Below are 25,702 nucleotides of genomic sequence, written 5' to 3'. Positions count from 1 at the left end.
GTATTGCTCCCTCCCATTCTTGTGTTAAAATATGTGGTGAAAATGTATCTTTTTCCTATCCCTTCCAACTCCAAATTACACATTGAGCCCTCCCATAGGCAGCGTGTGATGTCTGTCTTAGATAAGAAGCAACATAAAAAGGAAAATAAGTTTTCCCATTACCCTCAAACATTACTATTTATATTATAATTTATTAACTTCCTTCTTATGAGTACTATAATACTATTTTGTTTCATGGATTGCCATACATCAAACTCATTCTCACCATAATTAAAACTGTATTCAAGTAGTGGGGTGTGGGTGTGGGTGTGGGTGTGCGTGCATGTGTATTGTGTGTACTTAGGTGTTTATATACATCTTTACCCTGGTAGTATTGTAGAGAGATCAGTGACTTTGGAGACAGTTAGACTTCTCATTTGGACCCTACCACTTAGGAGTTATGTAATCTTTGAACCTCACTTTCCCCACTGTAAAATGGAGATATATTTAATTGCTACAATAGCTATGAGTATAAAATGAGATACTGGTGTGGGTTGAGTGCCTGCAAGCATTTTGTGCCAATAGTTCCTATTACCAGAGATCCCAGGAAGCATGGGAAAGGAAGAAGCCTATATGTAGGGTTTGTTATTGACAGGTTCCCGTTCTGGGTAACTGGGGTGCTTTTCTGTGTAGACTTAGAGCATCATCCATGGCTGTTCCTGCACTACAAAGGCAGAATTGAGTAGTTACAACAGAGTCCATATGGCTAACAAAGGCCGAAATATTTACTGTCTGGACTTTTGCAAAAATCGCTTTGCTTACCTTAAGTTTAGGAAAGAGAAGGAAAGTGTGGCATCTGCCCCTGATGTCCTGTTCCTCAGAGGTTGAGTACTGCTCATGGGGACCACAGTGCTGAGGGCTAGTAAAGGTCCAAGAGAGGGTCAGGGGAGTGTGGCTCAAGTGGTGCAGCATCTGTCTTGCAAGCATGAGGCCCTGAGTTCAAACCCCAGTGCCACCAAAAAAATAAAAAACTTCCAAGAGCCCACGTAGGGCACCCATGATTACAGGTACTCTATAGAAAGAGCTAGCACAGTTCCTAGCTCTCAGTAGGCACTTGATAAACCAAGTTCCCTTCCCTTCTTATCCTAGACTATTAGTTCTTGGTACCGGGAGCTGCTGCATTACAATTCCTGAGACTGCTTTAATAAGACAATACCATGGTGACGCGTGAGTCATCATGACATTCTGAATCACTTGGTCTAGGGAAGGCATTGGAGTTGATATCTTGATATTTCTGTTTTTAGACACTTGCCTACTTTGTGTATCACTGTACACCCTTCTTGGTACCTATTACCCTCACTACAGCTTTCTAGGTGTCTGTATAAGACAACCTCTTATAGTCATTCTAGCGAAAGGGGAGATAAATGGTGGTCTTGTCCAAGACAGAACTCAATATAAAGAAGATAGAAAGTTTAGATTAGGAACTTGGCATCATGTCGCATCCCAAAGATCCTATAGATTCTCACTTCCCTGGTGATCATGATATGGATGAGCAGGATGAGCACTTGTTATATAAGCCTAACCAGAGCTTTGATTTAGCAGGCAGATTCTGACACAATCTGTCAGACTCAGATGAGCCTCAACCAGGGATTGGGGAAGTAGAGGATATTGAGCATGCAGCCAAGTCAATGTTTGACTCTACACGTTGATCCATGTTTCATCCAGTAACTCCAAGCCTTGTATTCCTTTGCTTTTTCTTTCATGGACTTCATGAGTCATTATTATCTGTTGGTGTACAGAAGGAATCAAATTTGCTGACCCCTACTGGGGGCAAATCCAGAACTAAGACACTGTATGATGCCAACTATCCAGGGAAAACACCCCAGTTTTCTGCTATTGAGATGTCATCTATATTAAGACACCTTAAGAGAGCCAATGGTCTGAAAATCTGGAAAAGATTCAAGACTTTGATGGTCTCACTGTATCAGCCCACATATGGAGACAGTGGTACAATGCTGATGAACTAGAATGCAGGAGCAGCAATTGATTGGATCAATGCAAGACCATGGGTTGTATTTGCTCTACTCACTGTGTTGTTTGAATCACCAGGCAAGGAGCTCCTGGATCAAGTGAAACTCATGGCTAGAGAAATCATGGATGATAACATATTACATTATCCATATGTACTTGGACCAATGCATGGATGGTACATTGGCCCTACCTGCTGTTTTGAGTGGGATTGTGGTGTTTGAAGATAAAGCCAAGTCTGTTCAAAAGATGCTCGGACAGTTATTTGAGTATGGTGCTGCCATATGTCATCCTGCAATGCTTAGCCCCTCGAGTCTTCCCGAATCTCTCAACAGCAGCAAACAACTGGGCCAGATGTCACATTCTGGCACACTCGGGCTTCAAGGCTCCAGATGTGACTCCAGGAGCAAGTATCACGATTGTTGTTCTCCAGATGGCAGGAATCAGGGAGATTTTTCATGGGTTTAGGAGTGGAGAAATGGACCCACACACTCTTAATATCCTTAAGAGATATGGTATTACTGGGTTTGAATAAATGTGAGGTAAAAAAGAGAAAGAGAGAGAGAGAGAGAAAGTTTAGATTAGCAGCTTAGTCACCATTATAATCACCTGAACAAATTTGTATCCTTTGTTCCTATTTATTATGTGTACAATAGATGATTAGAATACTATTTTCTATTCTGCCTTTCTTTTATTGTAGTAAAATATACATAACAGAATTTCTCATGTTTATGATTTTAAGTGATTCAGTGACATTAAGTACATATTCAGGATGGGCCTCCTGCCATTGGTATCTAGTTCTAGAGTTTTTATTATTTTTCTTTAATCACCCCAAAAGGAATCCTGTACCCATTAGTCAGCCACTCCCTAACTTCTCCTCTCCCTTCCAACCACGAATCTACTTGCTGTCTTTGTGGATTTGCTTATTCTGGATATTTCATATAAATGAAATCATGTCATATGTCCTTTTTGTTTCTGATTTCTTCCACTTAGCATGTTTCCAAGGTCCATCTATGTTGTAGCATGTGTCTTTTCATTTTGTTTTCTTTTACTGGTAGAAATGCACACAGCAGTTCTATAGAAATCACCACCTCCGTTTTGCTGATAAAACCAAGGCCCATGTAACAAAGCTGTCCCTGCACTAAGTCTCAAAACAACTCTCACACCTCTACCTGTGCACTTACAAGTCAGTTATTTTGTCATTCAGTGACATGTGTGGAAAGTTAGAAGAACTAATGAAGAAAGGAAGGGAGGAGGCAATTATTTTTTTCAGTGTAGGATTTTCCGTAAGTAATTGTCAACACTTCATTTTTCCGCTTAGGATATTCCTTTGGAGAACTAAAGCACCTGTAAGAATTTAATTTTTAAAAACAGCACAGAATTCAATCTTCTCTGACTTTATGTTTCCATTCAGATCTAAAGATTGGAGTGTTCAGAGTGAGGTGGGGCTGTGAGACTGGAAACTATCTTCCTTATCTTTTTGGTATCGTATAAAAATGCAAAATCAAGTATTCTGTTGTAAAATGAGGCCCAAGTAGTATTGTGCCCTTGGCCCAGCCTTCTCACCTTTAGAAGCCAGCACTTACAGACTAAAGATTAGACAAATTTGTATATCCCTGCCTGAGTGCATGCTTGGATTTTGCCTAAACTATGGAAACTTTTCTGTTACTCCTCTTCTTTCCAGGTGCATTTGATTTGGTAGCATGTAAACTTGTAATCTTGAGGAGAAGCTCCAAATCTTTGACAATTCAGTGCTGGCCTTGAGTTGCCTCTTCTGCAGCTCTTGACTAGATTAGCCCATGGCCCTTGCAGGGGTCACATGTATCTGTGGACATGTAACAGATGTTTCACATATCTCTCTGAAGGGCAAGGCCACATCACATTCTTGAAAAGTAGGTCCTCGACAGTTATTTTCTGCCTGTTCCTTTGAGTTTACCCACTATTTTGCATAACTCCATATCAAAATTGGGCTGCAGGTCTATTGTTTTAGAGAGCTTTTGTGATAACCCATTTTATAATTTGGGGTAGGAATCTACAATGCAAAAAGTCCTGATTTTGGCATTCAAGGTCATCCCCCTGGCACTGCCCTTATCTAAACGTTCTTTCCTACCTTCTTCTGGAGGTGGGCTACCTATTCCTGACTCAGGTAAGAATATCCACATATTTGGCCAGGTTCTAAGTCTAGTTGTGTCCTCTGATTTTGAAAGAACAACAGAAATGCCTCCACTTAAGAAATACCTTTGTTTCCCAATGGACTTGAGTTTCCTACAAGAGAGTATAAGCTTCTAGGGGATAAAGATGATACCATTTTTGTTGTGTTGGTCTTTCCCAGTGTTGTAGGCATAAAGAATCCATTTAGTTGTTACTTATGGAAGTGAATTCTCTGTGTGGATCCTATGGGGAAAACAGTCTCTTTTTTACTGATAATAGCTGTTGGGTAAATTACCTAGGGTTGTGAATTAACTTGGGACTCAGCAAATGAGTGAATGTCACAACCTGTGCCCCTGTTTCCTGGGCAGATTCAGTAAAGAAACACTCAGCCTGTACCACTTGGAAAAGCAGACAGCCCACAAAGTCCCAAGAATGTGGCTGCAAAGGCAGCCATCTTTCAGAATTCTCCAGAAACCTCCATAGCCAAGGTCAGTGACCAGATGTGTGGTTTCTTAATTTCCTAAACTTTTCAGTTTCTTCTTGGAATATTTCCTGTTGGGGAAAGATAAGAAACCGTGTCAAAAATTTTCTCCCCCTAAGGCTGATCAAAGAAGGGTTAAAAAAAAGTAAAAGCAATTGAATGAGTGGAATTCATTTAGGAAAGAATAAGAGAAGGGTAGTGTCTTGGTTGGAAGAGAACAAAATAGAGCAGGGCAGAGAGTTATAGCTCCAGGCTGTGTTTATGGAGTCAGGCTTGGCTTGCCTCTGCCCCATCTGGTCTCTTTACATGGGGGATGTGAGGAAGTGGAAGGATGTCAATGCCCTGAAACCTCTTACCATAGAAGAGTCTAATCGTTTCAAGATGGTTTCCTTATGTTGGATTTGCCTTTAATTAAAGTTATATGTGTTTGTCTTAGGAACAACCAGACTAAATAAAATCACTGCTGGGACTGTAGTGTTTGAACAAATGCTCACCAGGGCGTGTGTGTGTGTGTGTGTGTGTGTGTGTGTATTCATGTAGCCCACATTTCAGAAACCTGATCTTTTTTGGCTTTGAAAGTAAGAACTTTTGAAAGTATTTTTAGATGACTGTGGAATTTAAATATAAAGTAGAGGAGAGGTAGTTCTTGAACTCTGAAATCAATAGAGTAAGGCACTTTTCTGGCTGGTGGCTTGTTCTACTTCCTGTCTTTTTGTTTTGTCAGAATAGGGATGTGTTAATTTTATACCAGCACTTCAGTCTTAGACATAACTCTACCACCCAGTCAGTTCTCTTTTCTCATAAACAGCTGCCAAATTACTTTACCTGCCATTATTTACCATCTGTGTAACTGTAGCTCCGTCCCTTCCTGCAACATCACACCATGTCTTTCCTTAGGTAGTACCAGGTACTGAGGTCTGTAGGTAGCACATGCAAAGTGTTTCTCTATTGAAACTGCCCTGGAAGCAGGGTATAGAATAGGTCTTTATCTCCGAGTTCCAGGGCAGTTTTAATCTCTATTGATACTTGATAGTGATAAGCTATATTCACTCTTCTTTGGATCACATAGATTTTTGAAGGTGATGTAACCTTTGTTTCATACTTTGCAGACATGCCCAAATGTTTGTTTCATGTTCTACCAGTTGGTAGGTGCTCCTTCAGTCCAAAATGTCCCAAACTCTATTGTGAACAGATAACCTCCAAACATTCAGTAGGGAAGACAAGGCCAGAGAAAATGCTGGTGAATAATTAAGCACTAACATATAAAATACTGACTGTGAAGGGTTCAGAATATGAGTGTGGATGTCACTGGAATAGCTGGGACGTACATACTACCTGGCATATGATGGGAGGTGCCTTAAAGAATCAGTGGATCAGTAGGCTCTGGAAAAGACTGTGCAGGTGCAAGTAACAGCATGACCAGAGGCCAAGCAAAATTGAAAAGAAAAACAGTGATACCATTGCTCTCTTTCCTTCTTTAAGAGTCAGGTTCCAGTCCCTACTTGACCAATAGATCATTGGTTCTTAACTTGACTTTCATTAGAGTCACCTATAAAGCTTTGCAAGTGCTGGGTTCCACCCTTGGAGATTCTGGTTGCATTGGTGTGGTATGCAGTCTGAGTAGAGTCTTTAGAGCACTGTAGGTGATTTGAATATTCAGTCTAATCTGAGAACCAGTAGGACACTGCAGTGAGAACAACCATGTCTCCTAGGCTATGCCCTACAGGTGCTCCTTTATGACAGGTTCAGGTTCAGGTATAAGGACAGCCGGTGGAGACATTTGGAACTTTTTTCTAGCACATGTATGTGCACACATACCCATGTACTTACATGTATGTATATTATTCTTCTGAAAAAAATTTAATGAAAAGTGAATTTTATCTTCAAGTAAATTGTGTTATCATAATTCCTGAGGTTTTAAAAGGGAAACAATATTGTATGTTAAAGTGGAACATATCTTGTTACAAAATTGTGCCAGAAGGAAAGCATATACCACAGTAGGGGGGAAATTGATGAGACTAGATTTGGAGGAATTACATCGATGGAAATACTGGTAAGAGCTAAGGTTTTTCATTTTAAAGCTGTTTTCAAAGTTGGATTAAGTATATTGAGAATGAAGGATTTTAAACACTCCATGGGTAACTGTTACCCATGGTCAGAGCTCTCTGGCTCTGCCCTTCTCCCTGGTGTTCTGAAGATGCCTTCTTCCTGTCTGGACCTCACCCCAATGCAGAGTTCAGGAGAGCCTGGGAAATGTAGTGGCTGTGGTAGAGAGCAGGGAGTATGGGGATGGATGTTAGAGCACACAGTCAATGACCTGCCCTCTGTCACTCAAATGAAAGAGGGCATGCTGGAGCAGGAGGTTCTCACGCTGAGCAGCAACCAGGCAGGTCAGAGGTCAAGGCCAGTGAAGTCACTAGCATACACCAGTCCTTCTCAAACTCTCCTGCTTTCTAGCTTTGGTTCCTGCCTTCCAAAATGTCAACATCACTCATCTTACCAAATTTTGTGTATCATTCAAGTCTCCATTGTACCACCTCTTTTGTGAGCCTTGGCTAGTTCCCAAAGTGGGTGAGCTCTCTCTTGCCTCTGGGCTTGTATCTATTATCAAACTGCCAGGGTTAGAGCCCAGCTTTCCTAATTAATAAGAAGACATTTTTTTCATGCTGGAAGTGTGGCTCAAGTGAGCTAAATGCCTTGAATTCAATCCTGAGGACCCCCCATCCCCACCAGTTTCTTATGGACTGGGTAAGGAGTATTCCACCATTCATCAGATAGTTCATTCACTCCTTAAAGACCTTGTCCATTTCTCTTGTATATTTCTCATTTGTATTAGTTACTTTTGCATAGCTGTGACCAACATATCTGATGGAAACAACTTAAGGAAGTAAGGATTTATTTTACTCATGGTTTCAGTAATGGTCACTTGGCTCCATGCACTTGGGCAGAACATGATGGTGGTGGGAATGTGTGCAAGAGAGGCTGTTCACCTCATGGCCAGTAGGATGCAGAGAGAGTAATGAGAGGAAAGGACCAGGGCAAAATATAGCCCCCCAAGGCATTCCCACAGTGACCTACTTCCTCCATGCAGGCCTCACTTTCCACAATTGCACCACCTCACAATAGACTTCAGATTTTGAATCCATTAATGAATTAAACCCTTCATGAGGTCAGAACCCTCATAACCTAATTGTCTCTACAAACACTCTCAGAAGAGGCACACCTAGGGGTGTTCCTAGGCATTCCTTAATCCAATCAAGTTGATACTCAAGATAAAGTACCACCTCATCAGTTGCTCTCACTTACCCTGGGGTAAATTTATGAAGAAGAAAGTGATGCTCTTACAGGTTTGAGAATTAATGCAAATGTACATATATTCTAAACATGTGAGTCCAGAGGAATATTAGTGAATATAATATACAAATAATTTGCCCTAATGGAAATTTTATGACATCCAAGTTATTTCAGAACCACATTTATGAAACTAAATAATCCTGAAGAAGAAAAGTTAGTTAGTGCTTAATTTAAATATTATGCAGCTCATAGTGGTTTTCATACCTGTTGTTTAGCAGAGGCAGGAAGATCAAGAGTACTAGGACAGTCTGGGCTACGTAAGAAGATGCTGTCTCAACAACAACAACAAATTTAAATATCATGGGGTTTCTTTCTTTTTTCTTTTGCAATGCTGGAGATTGAACTCAGGGCCTTGCACATGCTGACAAGTACTGTACCTCTGAGCTACACCCAACCCCTGTGGCGTTTCCTAGCTCTGAAGGATATAATCTTTCATTTGTGTGTCCCCTCCCCTACCAGTGTCTAGAAGATCCTAGACTCAGAAGTGTAATTGTTGATTCTTTTAGTTAGCACATCCTAGGCACTTTAAAGACAGTAATCCTATTTTTATAGCCTTCATTTTTTTAATGCTCGTCATCATTTATTTTACCTATATATCAGGGAAAGGTAACAAGTGTTTCTGTTTCTTAAACTGTCTGCTAAGTGGGTTCCTACTAGAAGCAGTGATTAGAGTTGGTTGTAGCTACTTTGGAAATTCTTGAAAGATGGTCCCCAGGGGCACTTCCTTGCCAGAGGGATTTCTCTGTAGGCCAATGAGGTTAACTCCCCTTGCAGAGTAGAGTTTAGGTTTTTAGGGTTTTTATAACTAGAAGCTGTTAGACAGGACTGCCTTCCTTATCCTTACATTATAATCTGAAATGGGAATCCAGACCTTTTAATACTATTAGGATTGTCCTGCTAAAATAGTCAGTGTGAAAGGGCTTCTGTGACTATACAGATCAAGTGAGTTGGCTGAGGCTAGTGAATTTGAATGACTTTACTAGAAGACTGTAATTCTGTAAAATTCCCGCTTTTCATTCTTTAGTATCTCCTGTCTCCTTCCGTGTCTATGATAAAGCCTGTAATATGAAGGGCTGAGGAATGGTACACGTGAGACCTAGACCAAGGACCACTGAGCTCTTTTTTTTGTGCCAATCATCCCCAAAACTGAATGTGCATCAGAGTCACCTGCCAGCTTGCTAGTTCCACTCCTGGAATTTGAGCAGGAACCTGGGAATTGACATTTTTAACAGGTTCCCAGATTATGCTGTACTTCTGGTCCTGGGACCATGCTTAGGAATCACTGGACAACTAGACTGGAAAGCAAAATTGAGCTTATCCCAAAAGATGGTTTCTTTCTAGAAAATGTGTTACAACCTGAGAAAAATTTATAATTATGTAGTTTGTGAGTATGTCTTGACTTGAAGAAACTCAAAGATGTTAAAATTAAAAATGCGAATTCAAAATTAAAAGTTTGCAATACCAAAAAATAAAAATAAAATAACTTCTATGTGAAATGAAAGTTGAAAAAAAGCAAGACAGAGTCTTAGTGTCATGGAACAGACAGTTTGATGTGACACATGGAAAATAAATACCTATTTAATGTAATGTCAAGTACACTGAAGAAAACAAAGAGGACAGAGGTCACTTGGAACAAGCCTCGGGAAGGAAGGGCTCTGAGCCGATTTCTGAATAGAGTAGGGGATGAGCCATACACTTTTTTGGAGTAATGGCTCTCCTGGTAGGGGGAATGGCAAGGCAAAGACCCTTTCTTAGGTAGGACAGTGCTTGATAGGCACAGGAAACAATAAGAAGCCAGTGAACTGGAGCCAAGCAAGAGGGGAGAGTCTAGAAGGTGAAGTTGAGGAGGGAACACAAACACCTCATACAGAGCCTATAGACCATGCCAGGACTTTGGATTAAATACTAATCATAAATACTAATTTGCCTGTTTTTTTCTAATATGATTTATTATTATAATTGTTTTCTCTCCAGAACGATATCTTCCATAAGGCATACAGTAAATTGGAAGTGACTTCAGGTGGTTGGGCTGTGAGGCCACTAGGGCAGAACTGAAATGCTGAGGCTCAAGGGACTGTGTGTGTATTGCCTTTTAATGACCATAAGGACTCCTTTCTTGGAAATAAAGGTGGCTTTTTTTTTGTTTCTTTGGTTTTTTTTAAGGAAAGAGGGAGATCCTTAAAAATGCCTATTTCCTTTCAACTGTGTGTATTTCAGCTGTCTATCAGAAGCCAGGGGAATACTGTTCGCTATTACTCAGAAAGAACTTTCTAAGCCATTAACTTGTGCACTTTTGAATAGCAGCAGTTCAAATCCCCTTCTGGGCAAGAGCCCTGGGAAATATCCCAGCCTCGTTCCAAGGTATTTATTTTGGGAAAGTTTGCACAATTTGCTGAGTGGTTTTGTAGGAAATGAAACCTCCATTGTTGGCTCTGTTTGCTTGATAGCAGGGATTACATTCAGAGCCCTGTCATCCCCGTAAGAAGCCCATGTTTGCTTTCTGTCAAATACTTCCGCCAGTTTTTAGTTTAAACTGTGTTGTTCGAAGAGCAGCACAACCAGTAATTCATAGCATTTCAGTTTGTGAAGTGAGTGAACAAATTCCCGTTCCTCAGCATGGTGGTGAAAGGACAGCTCTGGAGGACAATGCCAAGGCAAGACCCTTACTCTGCTACTTATTTCTTCTGCGCCTGTGGGCGAGTCAGTAAAGGTCTGTGTGCTTCCGTTTCCTCCTCTGTAAACCGGGAGCCATAATGGCTTATTCTAATGGTTGTAAGACTACTGTCAGAATATGATGCTCCAGCCTGCTGTTTAGATGTGAGAGAGCTCCATTACACATAACAAAGCCATGCTGCCACCCAGCTGCTGTTTGAGGCCAGGGATATCAATGAGTTGACTTGCTCTTTAATAAGAAAAAGAGAGGAGAAAAAACAAAACAAAACAAAACAACTGAAAGGACAGAGGTTAGATCAAAAAGAATTAACCTAGAAGGTAACACACATGCACAGGAAATTAATGTGAGTCAACTCCCTGTGTAGCTATCCTTATCTCAACCAGCAAAAACCCTTGTTCCTTCCTATTATTGCTTATACTCTCTCTACAACAAAATTAGAAATAAGGGCAAAATAGTTTCTGCTGGGTATTGAGGGGGTAGGGTGGAGAGCGAGGGGGCAGGGGGGAGAAATGACCCAAGCCTTGTATGCACATATGAATAATAAAACAATAAAAAAAAAAGAAAGGACAGAGGGAGAATACAAGAGAGCAGCAAAACTCTTAAGCACTGAAATCTTGGCATCTTTACAAATGACAGAAAAAGGAATGTTCCAAATATCAATAAGCATCAAATAAGTAGTTTTATGTAAATCTTGTGGCTGTTTGTGTCTTTTAGTTCTATTTCAGTGGAAGGGCCCTGGCTAAGCCTTATAAGCAAAGCTAAATATCCCTGATTACATTGAAACATGACACAATGAGGATTCCTTTTTTTGTGGAACTTATCGCTGAAATTGTCTTTAAGGCCAAGGGGATTATGTTTTCAAAGAATGTTGAAACAGCAGGTGCCTTGGCAAAAATGATGGTGTAAGGTTTTAGCTTGTCCTCCATTTAGACAATGCCTCTCACAATTCAGCGTGCACGTGAAGTCAGCTAAGGACCTTGTGCAGGTAGCTTTTGATTCAGTGGATCTGAGGTGGGACTTGAGGACCTGCGTTTCTAACAAGCTCCTGGTCCATGGACCACTCTTTGGGTAGCCAAGATCTAGAAGTGCTTGTTTCTTCAGTGACATCAGTTCTGGATAGCTACCATGCATATCCCTGACAAGTGACCAGTGTCCTTGTCTCTGGGCCCATAAAAGATTTTTATAACTCTCTAGACTCCACTGAATTCTGCCCAATTGAAATGAAGAGATAAGTAAAATCTCTCATAAAATAGATTCTATAGGACTTCAAATGACATTTCTTGACTTTTAGAGGATTGACCTCATTTTTAATTAGAAGTAAAAGCTTATGTAGAGACAAAGCCAAAGGATGCTCCTAACTTGTTTTGCATTCACTCTTTTATATTCCTTTAAGGGGAAATTTTAGCTGATAATTAATTAAACTAACTACCTCAAAGGGCTCATTAAGAAAGACTTAAATGTGTTTTTTGCCTTTGGACACTTTAGGTTGTAATTAAAATTGTCATCTTTTAAATTAAAATTTGCCAGACATAATACATCTTGGCTAGGATGTGGAGAAAGTGGAACCTCCTACATTGTATACAGAGTTGGGAAACAGTTTAGCAGTTCCTCAGAAAGTTAAACATAGTTCACATATGACTCAGCAATTGCACTCCTAGATACACATCTACTAGCATTGAAAACATGCAAATACCGGTAAACGTTTTAGCGTAATAATAATCCAAAGTAGAAACAATCCAGATGGACATCAAGTAATGAATGCATAGCTAAACAACATGTGGTATACCCATAAAATGGTAAAATATTTAGGAAGTAAGGAGGTACTGATACTGCAATATGAATGAACCTTGAAATCATGCTAAATGAAAGAAGCCAGACTTAACTGACGACATACTGTATAATTCCTGTTTTTAGGAAGTATCTAGAATACACTAATCAATCAATACAGACAGTAGCTTAGTGATTTCTTAGGGGACAGAGAGATTAATTAAACTAACTACTATACAGAGTGTAGGAATTTTTTTTTCAGGGTGAACAAAAAATCTGGAATTATGTAATAAGCATTGGAGTTCAAATGTGAGATGGCCCCTGCAGGCTCATGTATTGAATGCTTGGGCACCAGATGGTGGCGCTATTTTGAAAGGTGCTGGAAACTTTAGTAGGTGGACCTTCCAGGAGGCAGTATGTCAGGGGGGCTTGCATTTGAAGACCTTCCTCTATCTCTATGATTTCTTGTGGCCATGATGTCAGCTACTGTACTTAACCATGCCCTAGCTACCACAATGGACTGAAACCAAGAGCAGAATAAATCCTTCCTTTAAGTTGTGTCTGTTGTGTATTTTGTCACAGTGATAAAAAGTCTAACACGGTGAAATTGGTTGTACAGCTTTGTGAATACGCTAAAAACAACTGAGTTGTGCATTTTTAAATGGTGAATTTTGTGGTATGTGAATTAGATCAATAAAAAGATTAAATGTATTCGTTTCTTCAGTCTTTGTTTTAATATAATTATATTTCATCATTACACATTGCTTTTAATGGTTTATCACAGGGCTTCTCAACCTGGGTACTTATGTTTTGGACTGGATAGTTCTTGGTTGTGAGTAGCTGACCTTTGTGTTTTACAGGATGTATAGCAGCTATCTCTGGCTTCTACCCATTAGGTCCCAGTGGAGTCCCTTTCCTTCTTCCCTCCCCTGGTTAATAATCTTAAATGTCTACAGGTGTTGCCAAATAGCCTGGTGTGTATGTGTGTGTGTGTGTGTGTGTGTGTGTGTGTGCGCGCACACACACATGCATGTGCCAGTACAAAATTGCCCACAGTGGAGAACACTGTTTATCTCTTGTGTTCCTACTAAAAGCTAAACTCCATAAACAGAAGGACTCTGTTTTATTCACCACTGTTTCTCGGTGCTTAGAACATTGTTTGACACATAGATACCTGGGTATCCTAGTAAGCATGCGAATATTCAGCTAAAGTAGCAGCAGTACTCAAAAAAATACACAATTATTGAAATATCAAAACCATCTCATACTTGAGTTAGTTTCAGTGCCCAATCAACATTGTCAAGAACGCTGTTTATGTTTAAAGTGGTGCGCATGTTTGTGTAGGTTTTAATCAGTCTACTGCTTTGTCTCCACTCCAGCCCCCACTCATCACAATCTGCAAATTCTATTTTTCTTCCTTTCTTTCTCTTTCTTTCTTTCTCTTCCTTCCTTCCTTCCTTTCCTCCCTGCCTTCCTTCCTTCCTCCTTTCTTCCTTCCTTCCCTGACCTACCCTTCTTTCTCTCCTTTAAAATTTCTCTTTCTTTAAAAGTAGATTCTTTTAGCAAGTGTTCCAGGACACAGGCCATCAGGGGACACCAACCATGCCCTTTAATTAGGTGCTAACCTGGGGCACCATCTGTTCCCTAAGCCTGCAGTAACCCCGCAAAAGTCTGCCTCTGTTTAGTTGAGGGCTGGCCCCTGCCCATTAGTCCCCTGGACTGTCACTGCATTTGCTTCATTGGAAAGGAAACCTACTCCCTGTCACCTACAAATCCAGGTTTGGTCATTCATTAAAGCAGGTTTTTCCACCCATTGAAACCCAATGTTCCACTTGAAAATTTTACTACAAGTTGGCTCTGATTCTGGTTCACATTCAGAGGATAAATGTTTGGCTTGCTGCTGCCAAACGCTGCTCTGGGGATTATCACTTCTGTGAAAGGTGTTAGAAGATAAGCAGCTCAAGGGTGAGCCTTAGACAAGGCTGGTTTTGGACAGGTGTTGTAGTGCACAACTGTCTACAACTTTGTTCACAAGTTCCCATTCACTAGAAATGCACATAGTTTTTATCTTCCACCTTCCCCACCCTTCAGTTTTTAAGCAGTGTGAGTGTGATTTAACTTCTGCAAGCCTGTCCTTTCTGAATACGGAGCAATTCATTTCATTAAGCAACACGTCACAGACTGCTTTGTCTTTTGTTGGTGAGGCTACACTAATTGGTGACCTTTCTTTTTTTTTTTTTTTTTTTTTGAGTATTTACTATGTTTCACATTTTGCTTGGTACTTCCAGACAATTCACTTATTCCTCTCAGAGATACAGAGAAACTCTTACGCAAGATCACACTAAGAAGTAGCAAAGCATGCATTGGATCCCAGTTAGTCTTAAAAGTTGTATGTATTACCACCCTAATATCACACTGGTTGTGCTTTCTCATCTGGCTACCTATTTTTGTCCTCCTCTAAGCATTAAGAAAGCTATAATATTGGAAGTTTTGTTTAATTTGTCAAAGCCATGGATATTAGGAATAAGGACCAGATTTCCTGAAGTTAAAACCTTAAGATGGATGGATATCTAAATTAGATACATAAAAGAAATAACAAAATTAGCATTTTTCCTACCTCGCTCTTCTATACAGTGGTATTTGCCCCCTCCTGATTTTTCTGGGCATGAAAAATGAAAGAGAAAGAAGGCAGAGTTCCTCAATTCCAGAGTTTTTTTCTGAGGATTAAGAAAACACCCAACTCTTTTTGTTGGTAATTGGTTGTTTAAATGCATGATATCTAGATTGAACATGTAAATGCTACTGTAATATAAAAGACATAGGTTGTTAGGGGGGTTGCTAACAAAGTCACTTTGTCTAATTTTCCGCACTTGCACACCTTTCATATGCTATGCCAGCACACTGACAATTTGGTTTTCTTTTATGTGCAACTGAATTAGCAAACTCTTTAAGGAGGTCATCGAAATGATCAATTGATATCAAAGTCAGTATGTCTTGATAGTTACTTATTCTTATTTTACATTTTTTCCTATATCTAGCATGCAAAATTTTTAACAAGAAGCTATAGAATGCAGTAGCATATATGTAGTTATAGTAAATATATATTTACTATATATGCACACACACACACACACACACCACAGGTATAGTGTATGATAATATGTATGTGTATATGTGTATATATATAGTAAATGGTAAAGTACAGTTTAGTGAATCTTACTTTTTTTTTTTTTACTTCTAATTCATTACTGAAAAACCCTTGTTATTTTACAGGATATGCCCATAGAATTTGTAAGACTTTACCAGTTTTAGACCACCGGGGCAGTATGTACTTTAATGAGCAATATATGACGGGTTCTGCATCAAGTAGAATGAATAAAACTTAGCATGATGGGAGGACTTAGAAGCTGATAAGATTTTACATTTTCTAAGAGTCTTGATTATGTTTTATAAATTACAGGCCCAGTTGCACTGTTTAGGTATCTATGGGGTTTGTTTATTTGTTTGGATTTTAATTTTTTGTTGTAGTGGTTTGCACCCACATGTGTGCATGGGTGCCCATATGTGTTATGAATGTTCTTTCTCAAAAACAAATCCATAGTAGAAAATCTGAATTTTAGCATTTCTTTATTTTAGCACATGGGACATGCTAGCTTCCTACTGGCTATCACCTAATTGGGTTGTTTTTCTTACTTATCATATTTTCTTATTTCCATATAATTATAGTTGTGTGTTCTTCATGAAAGCATTTTAGCCAAAAAGCCCAAATATCTTAATAACCCAATTATATGTGGCAATAGGAACATTTTTTAAAACCTGAATTTACTCTTACAAATATATAATTAAACAACATATGGTCTATTATGTGCATGGTCACATATAAAAATCAGTGGTGTGGTTCAGGGTCCTCTAGGAAACAGGTAACACCTTCAAATAGGGTGAAGAAAGGAACTATTTACAAACATGGTGCCAAGTTAAGGGAAACCAGCAAGGTGGGGAACACAACCTTGGCCTAGCAATAGTGGGGCTCTGTTTCTACCCTTGACATGAAGGACAATGAAGAAGAGCAGGTACAAAATCCACAAGCAGCTATAACTATGATTTTAGTAGCTGTTTCTTTCATAGAGGAGGGTAGGCCCAGTCATCAGGTAACCTGGACCTAGTAGGGTGGCAATAGGAGTGATACCTGCCCTCTTTCCTTACATCCTCTTGTCTCTCAGCACCTTCCATTGGTCAAACCCAACCAGAACCCAAAAGCCATAGCAGCCTATCGGATGCAATCCATTGGAGCACTGATTCCTTGACCACAGACCCTGGGGTACCCACTGAGGGCAGATCTGAGGGACAAAGAGAGAGCACAGCATTGGAAACTCTCCCCCAAGAGCAGACTCACACTGTTCATTTTATTTATTCTTTCGTTTATGTATCTATTTAGGTTGGACTGGGGTTTGAACTCAGGGCTGTGTGCTTGCAAAGCAGGTGCTCACAAAGCAGGTGCTTTCCCTCTTGAGCCACACCTCCAGTCCATTTTGCTCTTGTTATTTTGGAAATGGGGTCCTGCAAAATATTTTCTGTGGCTAGCCTTGAACTGCTGTCCTCCTGATCTCAGCCTCCCAAATAGTTAGGATTATATGTGTGAGCCCTGGTTCATATTGTTTGTTTTTTAAAGCTTTGCTCTCATTTCCAGGGATTGCACTCTGAGCAGGAATTATAATGCAAAGTGGGGTCCTTGTCAGTCTGGAAAAATGAATCAGAAACTTCTGGCAAAAGCGATCAGCTCTTCCCTCTCCTGCTTTGTGGGCTTATCCCTATGCTCACATGTCTTAAAAAGTAGAGCAACAGCTTTGTGTGACAGCAGAACACAACACACACATGGAAATTAGAGTTTTCCTGAGAAATACCTTGAAATAATGATATGTTTAATTGAACCACATGAACTAAAAATAACTTTACTAGTTAAAAATACAATTATTAGATGGGTATAGTATAAAACCACAGGCATGAATATTTGTCTTTATAATGAGCTGTTTCTAATTATTTGTGCTTGTTTGTACTTTTTTAAGAATAGTAAGTACTGAAGATTTTGGTAAAATATAGGAGAAAATAATGAATTGGGAAAAGACTGTTAATCTGTTTTCCTAGCAGGATACAGTATTCTTCAAGAGAATAGTTGGAGAGTCCCAAGAAGAGAAGAAACAGTCACTACTTTCTGACTTAAGCTCTAATGCAAGAGGCAGTGCAAAACAAAATCACGCAAGCACGCTTTATTAAGGCATATTCAATTCAACCTTTACTTACTGGGTTCATTAATGAGATGTGTAACAGCCCTCAAAGATGTTAATTTAGGTTGATATTGGGGGTTTTCCTTTGAAAAGCAATGTGTGAGAAGTTTCTATTGTAGAATTAGAGCCCAGTTGAGCCTACAGTGAGCCCTACTTACTAACACTTCACTTCTCCAGCCATGTAGTGATCATCCACCATCCAAGTAATGATGTAGAATCCCTGCAGTTCCTCCAAACTAAGTCATCAAATGACTGTCCATTATGGTCATCAGACTGCATTTACTAACGTACAACAGTGATCTACAATAATGCTTATGTCAGATGTGTCTGCAGTTTCAGCCACCCTAAATGCAGTAGGTAGGCTAGAGACAATCAAGAGGCCTCAGAGTAGAAAAAAGCATAAGCATCATGGGGGGCGGGGGGATAGTACTAGGAAGGGCCATGAATGCATAACGGGTGCTAGTGGTCAACAGAGGGATGGTGTTGAGGTCTCTAACCATGCTCTTTTACTTGATTTCTATGAAGGTAAAATAGGTGTGCTCCATTTGTGAAAATTTAGCAAACTATCTGCTATGTCATGTTCTCTTTTACGTGTTGAACTTTATACAAAAGTTAGTATAAGCTGGGCATGGTGGTGCAACCTTGTAATCTCAGCACTTTTGAGGCTGAGGCAAAAGGATCGTGAATTTGAGGACAGCTTGAATATGTAGAGAGATGCTGTGTCAAAAAAATGTGTGTGTGTGTGTGTGTGTGTGTGTGTGTGTGTGTGTGAAATAATCAGTATTCCTGATACATTTATCTTTAAAGTGGGAAATGGCTCTCCTGTTGTCAAGATACTTTTGATTTCATTCTCCACTGGTCATGGGAGATAGCCAAGTGAACAACTAAGAAAAGACCACATAGACATAGAAAAGAAAATGAATATCAATCAATTTTAGGGGTTAGTATCCAGGGATATAGGTATTAGAATCCCTAGAAGTAGAGTTCAGTAATTGAGGCTCTTATATGTCCAGATCCTCAAGAGCAATTCTGTTATGTTTACCATTACTAAGGCTGGGGAACTTTTAGAAACCTTCTAGGACAAGTTAAAATTAAAGATTTACCACTTAATGGTAAACTCTACTTCACATAAAATGAAGCCATCCCCAACAGTCCTGAAAAACAGGTATTATTGTACTACTTTTGGGGGGTGTTCTTTTGGTTAATCTGTATTTAATAGGGAATTCTATTTAAATAAGTCATCAAATCCTTAAATTATTCCATATAACTGAACTTTTACTGTAATGTGAAATCAGCTACAAAGTAAATTTTAACTGTAAGGAGACATTACACATAGATTGCTTCACAAATGTAGAAACAATTGGTATCATCAGAGTCAGGTAGGCTAAAAAACATACATACAATGTTAGAACCAGACAAAACATTGGGAATCCTTCATTCAGTCCTTCTACTTTACAGTGGAGGGAATTTAAGTGCAGAAAGGTTAAACTGATTTTCCCCAAACACACAGAAAATTCTCTGTTGTTTTCTGGTTGCAAATCAGTTTCTCACTTGGTGATCTCTCTTTCCTTCACTCAGCCTAGCTATATAGGTTAGCAGTCTAGAGTCAGATCAACTCCCATTTGAATATAAGCTCTCAGATTTGACAGTTGGGTCTGGTGACAGATGCCAGAAAATATTGCCTGGGCATTAATTCAGAGCTACAGACATATATTAAGTTGCTGTATAGGTGGTATCCTGAGGATACCCCTGTAAAACAGAACTGAGGTAAAAGGGAACTGTATAGCTTGCTAACCTCTCTTCATAGGAAGGAGATCAAGAGGAGAGGAAGGCCTCCATGGTGGAGACTATCCCAAAGTTTGGGGCCATCTTAGCCTCCGGGCCTGACTATTGACATGACATTGGATTGTTGTCCTTCCCTTAAAGTCCATTTTAAAGATGCTGAGCATGGCTTGTACTCCCAAGTGTCACTGAGTTCTGGAGCCTAGTTGTAGGCTTTCTCTAGCACTGTTTGCACCTGAGTGTAGACTTCTGCCATGTAATGGAGATAGTAATAAGACTCACCTTAAAAGAATATTATGGAAATGAAGGGACAATATATAAAAGCATGTAGTAAGATACTTGACACACAAACATGTAACAAATGTTGCATACAACTAGTATTATTCAGCTATAAAACAATAGATTTGGTGTTATTCAAGAACTTGGATTACTTTGTGATTTAAGCTTCTCTTTACAGAGTGTATTACTTTAAAAAAAAGATGGCTTTGGTGAAAGCACTAGATAATAGAAGTTGATAGAGACTTACCAGTTAGAAACTGAATCTAGTTGGAGTTTTCTGACTATTGTTTCATAAAGAGACAAACATATGGTTGTATCTTACTTTTTTCAAGTCTGGTCTTTGGGTTAAAAGACCTAAGATCAAGCTCCTGTCCCATCACTAATAAAAGGTGACAATGAGGGACTAGGGGTGTATCTTTTAGCAGGTGCAGGAAAGAAGGGAGAGAAAGAGGGAAGGAGGAAGGGAGACAGGGAGGAAGGAAGGAACGAATGAAGGAATGAAGGAACAAAGGAAGGAAGACGGAGGGAGGAAGGAAGGAAGGAAAGGGAGGAAGACAGGTAGTGGGGGAGAGAGGGAGGGAGGAAGGAAGTCCATAAACATTTTATTAGACTATGCCAAGTCTCTTTAATATAAGGTTGATAATAATGGCTACTTGGTGAGTAGTTGTAGACCTTAGGTGAGAGAAAGTGTATATGAAGAGGCAAAAGCCTCTGTTGGAGATGAACTCAGAATGAGGAAATTCTAAGATGTATTTCCTTCTTTGCAGTTTCCATCTTGCTGCTGCGAAAGGACATGTGGAGTGCCTCAGGGTCATGGTCACACATGGTGTGGATGTGACTGCCCAAGATACTACCGGTATGTGGGTTTTAATCACGTAAACCAACAAGGCAGCCTGAGAGTAGGTGTCATGGAGGAGATCTGTACTCATTGTGGAAAATTTACTCTTTACATAAGCCAAGAGAAAGAAATCAAATCACCTTGATGGCTAGTCTTTGATGTTGTTTCCTTATTTGTCTATGCCTTTGTGTTTTCTTCATCATGGTTAGACAACTAAAGATTGTATGTTTCTTGTACCCCATTTTAAAAATTATTGTCTAAGATTATCTATGGATCAAGTGTATTCCTTAATTCTTGTTATTATGAATCACAGTATAAGATTAATAAGTGTAGAAAATTATTTGGTAACTTATTTCATCAATTAGCTGAAATAAGCTCTGTGGACAAAAGGCATGATCTTTAACTTGACTTTGGCTGCCCAGAGTTCTCTGTCCTTACTGACACACACATATTCCTAGGCTCTGCCCTCTAAAATTCAAATTCTGTTATCTGGAGGTTGCCAGTCAACTGGTGTGTTTTAAAAGCTTCCTGGGTGGTTCTAATGTGAAGCCAGTGCTGACAAATTATGAACAAGGCAAATGGAAAGAAGAGGTAGAGTATCCTATCTTGTACAAACACAGTCCTTCAGGAAGGAGCCCCTGGGGTGTCCAGCCTGGGATTCTGTCTCTGCTGGCTATGTGAAATGACCAAAGCAACTACTGATGGCTTTTTATTTCTCTATTGCACTTGAAAGTCTTGGCTTCTGATAGGTTTTTGTTAGTTTTTACCGAAATATGAAATTGGCCTAACTCTACTCTTTATCGAGACTTTTCATTAATCTACAGTGGATCCCTTTTCCTCTCTCCCAAAATTGGCCTCTTTATAGTAGGCATTTTGGAGGATTAGTCAGGTATTGGAAGAATGCTATTATTACCCATTAAAAGGTTGGAAACTAATGTTTTAGAAGACTGTGGTATGTTTTGTAGGGTTTTTGTTTTGGTTTGATTTTAGATAATCTCAGTGTTTGGGAATCTTTATCCTTTTGAGAATAGGGATTTTTTTTTACGACAAGCCAAGAACCACTTGAAATCAGGTTAGGTAAATGTGTCAAACTGGTAAAACCATTTTTGGTTAAAAATAGGGAGAGATGAAAGTAACCAAATGATTTTCTTAAGTAGTTTCATTGAGAGTTCTGAAAATTTTTTGAGAAACAGCAATCCTAGTAGGAGAATAAATGGTTTTCTTAAGTGACTACCGTGAGAATATTAATTTATGTTTCACTGATGAAAGTCCCAGTTACTTTGCCATAGTAGTTCTCATTAGTCTCAAACAGTTTTTATGGTTTGAGGATGAACTAATTGGCTCATCAGGACAACCCAGGTGTTCTCACTAAACTGGCTTCAAATATCGCCGCAGTATTACTGAGATGCATTCATCTTCAATCTGAAAATCTACTGAGATCTGGTACAAAAATCTGCTACCATGAGTCATACTGCCCTGTAGGAAAAAATTTTTTCAAAATATAAAATATACTGACCCTGTTTCTTTTCTTCTTCTTCTTTTTTTTTTTTGCAGTGCTAGGGATTGAACCCAGGGCCTTACCTGTGATAGCCAAGTATTCTACCACTTGAGGCCCGCCCCCTTCCCCTTTTTATTCTTTTTTTCCAGTACAGGGGTTTGAACTCAAGACCTGACTTCAAACCTTGATCCTTCTCCTGATCTCTGTCTCCTAAATAGATAGGATTATAGGCATGAGCTACCAGTGCCCGGCTCCCTTTTTATTCTTTTTTATTAACAAAGTTTACAAGATGGTCAAATCAATATAATTTTCAACTTTTTAAACTATGCTCCAAATTAATAATTAGAAAGGAAGGGTTTTTAATATCAATTTTTAAGTTGTCCTTTCACATGAAATGCTTGCAATTCTGAGATTTTTTTATGAATGCCGTATAGTCAATTTTATGAGCAAAGTACTATCAGCAGATAAGACTGGGTGCAGTTAAGTACAGCATTAGCAATCATGTTAGCTTTTAGTGAGATGGGCATCTTAGCAGTGCCTGGCTTACTTAAGTGCTCCCTGCATTTGGACTTAAGCCAGACCACCTTTATTCTCTCTTATTTACTGGGCTGTTGAAGGGTTTCAGATTTCAAGAAAACAGAAAGATAGAAAAGTCTGACAATCACCACACCAAGACCTCTCATTTTAAAAGTCAGAAGAAAAGCCAGAGACTTATAGAAGACCATCACTTAATGCTTTTGTTTTGGGACAGTTTGGTTTTCCTGTTCCTTAATTTCCCATTTGCCAACAGTACCATAGGCAGGTAGCAATGGAGTGAAGAGGCCAGCTCCCAGACCATCTGTGAATTCACCTACATTATTTGTGTAGCACTCTTCATTGCTTGTGTGCTCTTGTTTAGAAAACAGCTCTCCTGGGCAAAACCAGAACTAATAAGACAAATGCTGCTCAAGTTTTTTTGTTTTTTGTTTGTTTGTTTGTTTTTGGTTGTTTGTACATAGCAAGCTAGAGGAGAAGGAATTAAATGGAAGCATTACCAGAAGCATGAAGAAGACCAAAGGATCTTCTGTTTGTTATCAGTACTTCTCAAAAGCATTAGTTTTCAGACTCCCTTTATTAACAAGCATATACATTTGACACTAGGTGACAGAATCCAAATCCAAAATAAGAGTGGCTTAAGCATTAGAATTTCATATCTCTCAATTGAAAGACCCAGATAGGTATGATAGCTCTGCTCCACACCATGAGGACCCAGTCTCCTGTTGTTTCAGCATCCAGACTATTTCTGTGGTCCTAATGGACTAGGGTAGCTCTCCAGGGCTTTTGCATCCTAGCAGCAGCAAGGGGAAGGGCAGGTGTATGTGTGCCCACATGGTGCACCCACAGATCTACCATCATCTAATTGGATGACACGTGCACCGTGGCCACATCTGGACATATGGGAAACAGGGAAGTTCTGGGCAATAATTTGTCTAGTTAGAAAATCAGAGGTTTTGCCACAGAAGAAATTAGAAGCAGAGATTGAAGGATGACTTATGGTTCCCGCCTCACTCAGATACCTTAAATTGTCTCTTATCCCTTTGTGTACTTGTGAGGAGATGCAAGAGTGAGAGGTGGAGGCAGTCATTGGAGGGGAACTTATGAACCCTTCCTCTTCTCTATGGTGTCCAATTGCTGGGTTAGTTTTTTTGATTTCTCGGTGGCCTTCATTCCCTTATGTCCCCTGGTCCCACTCAAATTTGACACGTGAAGATGTGAAAGACAATCACATTCTACAGCTTTAGAGGATGAGTCACTCTAAGATGTAGCTGCAAGCTATAGCCAACAAATCCAGTTCATATTTTAATATGAACTATAAGAAATAAAATAAAGAAAACCAAAAAGGATTGCATAATTTATGAGGTCATGAAGGCCAAGAATCTACAATGATCAACATAACCTAGTCATGAAAATATTCCATCTACACACATGCAAAAATATCTTAGTATACATAAAACCACTGTGCAAATCTATATTGTGCTTTAAAAATGTGGAGAGACTAAAGGATAATTTTATAACTCTAAAACTAAGAATGATTATTACAAATAAATGTTTTACAATCTGATCTTCCTTCTCCTGGGAATATAAGAACATAAATGAGCTTGTGCTTCAGTGATGAAATTTGATGTAAGGATAAGGATTTCTAAAAATAATATCATTTAAATAGATTTAAAATTGTAAATACCAAATAAATTCATACTTTTTTGTTTAAATATTTTCTGTATTTGGAACCTCTGGTTTTTTTAAGAAAATATTTTAAGACTTATCTAGTTAAGTACCATTTAATTAATCATCTTATTCCTAAATGTTTCCACATTATAATCGGAAACTGATTTCTCAAAATTTGGTTTTTTGGTACTTGTTAGCCATATCTATGTATAGTTTGACTTCTGCAGTTTAAAAATTGATGCATGCATTTGAGAAGTATGTTTTCAGTTCTCTCAAACATTCCTGTGTCATATTAGTTTTTCCCTGTTTTCTCTAGCAATCTTGAGCATGGGATAAATAATCACTGAGGTAGTTTAGGGGAAGATGCTTTGTGTATGGGGTAGCTGAGCTTTCCTGCCTAGTCTTGTTCAATAATAGGATTCTTCCACTGCCTGTAATCCAGGACTTGTGGTTTATAAATAGCATTGGTCTTTTTATCTGGAGGCAGAGCTCTGCTTTAATGCACTCAAATTATGGTTGTCTTTGTTATTTGTCTGTAGGGAAATTGGTTCCTGATATTCCAGACAGATCCATAGCTATATGGGGGCCATACCTGTGCATTGTCTCCTTACAATAGAGTTCTGTCATTAATATCATATATTCTGTCCAGGAGAATTTGCATCTGTAAAGAGAATTTGTTTTAATGTTAACAATGAGAAGACATCTCACTTTAGTGTAATAGTGTCCAGGGAATGATTTGTTATTTGGGTTTTGAGTTATGCTAAGTGAAAAATACCTTTATACTGCTAGTTAGGAAAACATTGCAGGAGGAGGGAATAAAAGAAGTTTTGCTTCTCTAGAAACCGGGTACTTACTTCCAGGTATGACCAGGACACTGGAAATGAAATGAAAGCCTGTTATTTTGTTATGACATGTTGTTTAAATGTCCCTACCACATTGTCTTTGGAAAACTGTGCCTTTTGTCAGATGAATGGTGTTTGTGTAGAACAGCTTTTATTCACAGCATAGACAAGTTAATGCATTGCATGCACAATATAAACAGTTTCCAGCTTACAATCAGGATGTGTTCCAAAAGTTCATTTGTAAGGCATTTGTTTAAAACTTAGAATGTGCTTGTCTTAGAAATAGTGGTGTAAATGATGGATAGGGAGGGCAAGCTAGTGCACCAAAGCCTAGTTGGTGCATAATATAACTGAACTCACTGTTATGCTTTATTTGTCCTGGAAGGGAAGATCCTAGACAATAAAAGGTGCAAAAGATAGAAGAGATCTTTGTTTTCCTACTTTCAGGGGTCTCTTTTTCTCTTACTTCTTTTTAATCTTCTTCATCAGAAAGGAGTGGAGGAATTTTTGCCTTTCAGTATCCAACCCCAATTAAACAATAC

At 39.1% G+C, this 25,702-nt stretch overlaps 1 protein-coding gene and 1 pseudogene across 7 annotated transcripts in view; both read left to right on the top strand.

Annotated features, from left to right (window-relative positions):
• Rai14 (retinoic acid induced 14) overlaps nt 1–25,702 on the top strand; it is a 143,932-nt gene that overhangs the window by 93,266 nt on the left and 24,964 nt on the right. For all 7 annotated transcript variants that reach the window (XM_020170481.2, XM_074077641.1, XM_074077639.1 and 4 more), the window contains one exon: nt 20,545–20,633. In XM_020170481.2, the coding sequence (XP_020026070.2) occupies nt 20,545–20,633 (89 nt within the window). The remainder of the gene's footprint in view (nt 1–20,544; nt 20,634–25,702) is intronic.
• Nucleotides 1,473–2,966, top strand: LOC109690875 (endogenous Bornavirus-like nucleoprotein 1; annotated as a pseudogene).

This window comes from Castor canadensis, chromosome 6 (assembly GCF_047511655.1).
Source record: "Castor canadensis chromosome 6, mCasCan1.hap1v2, whole genome shotgun sequence".
NCBI classification, from domain to species: Eukaryota; Metazoa; Chordata; class Mammalia; order Rodentia; family Castoridae; genus Castor; species Castor canadensis.
This window is presented reverse-complemented; position numbering and strand designations above follow the sequence as displayed.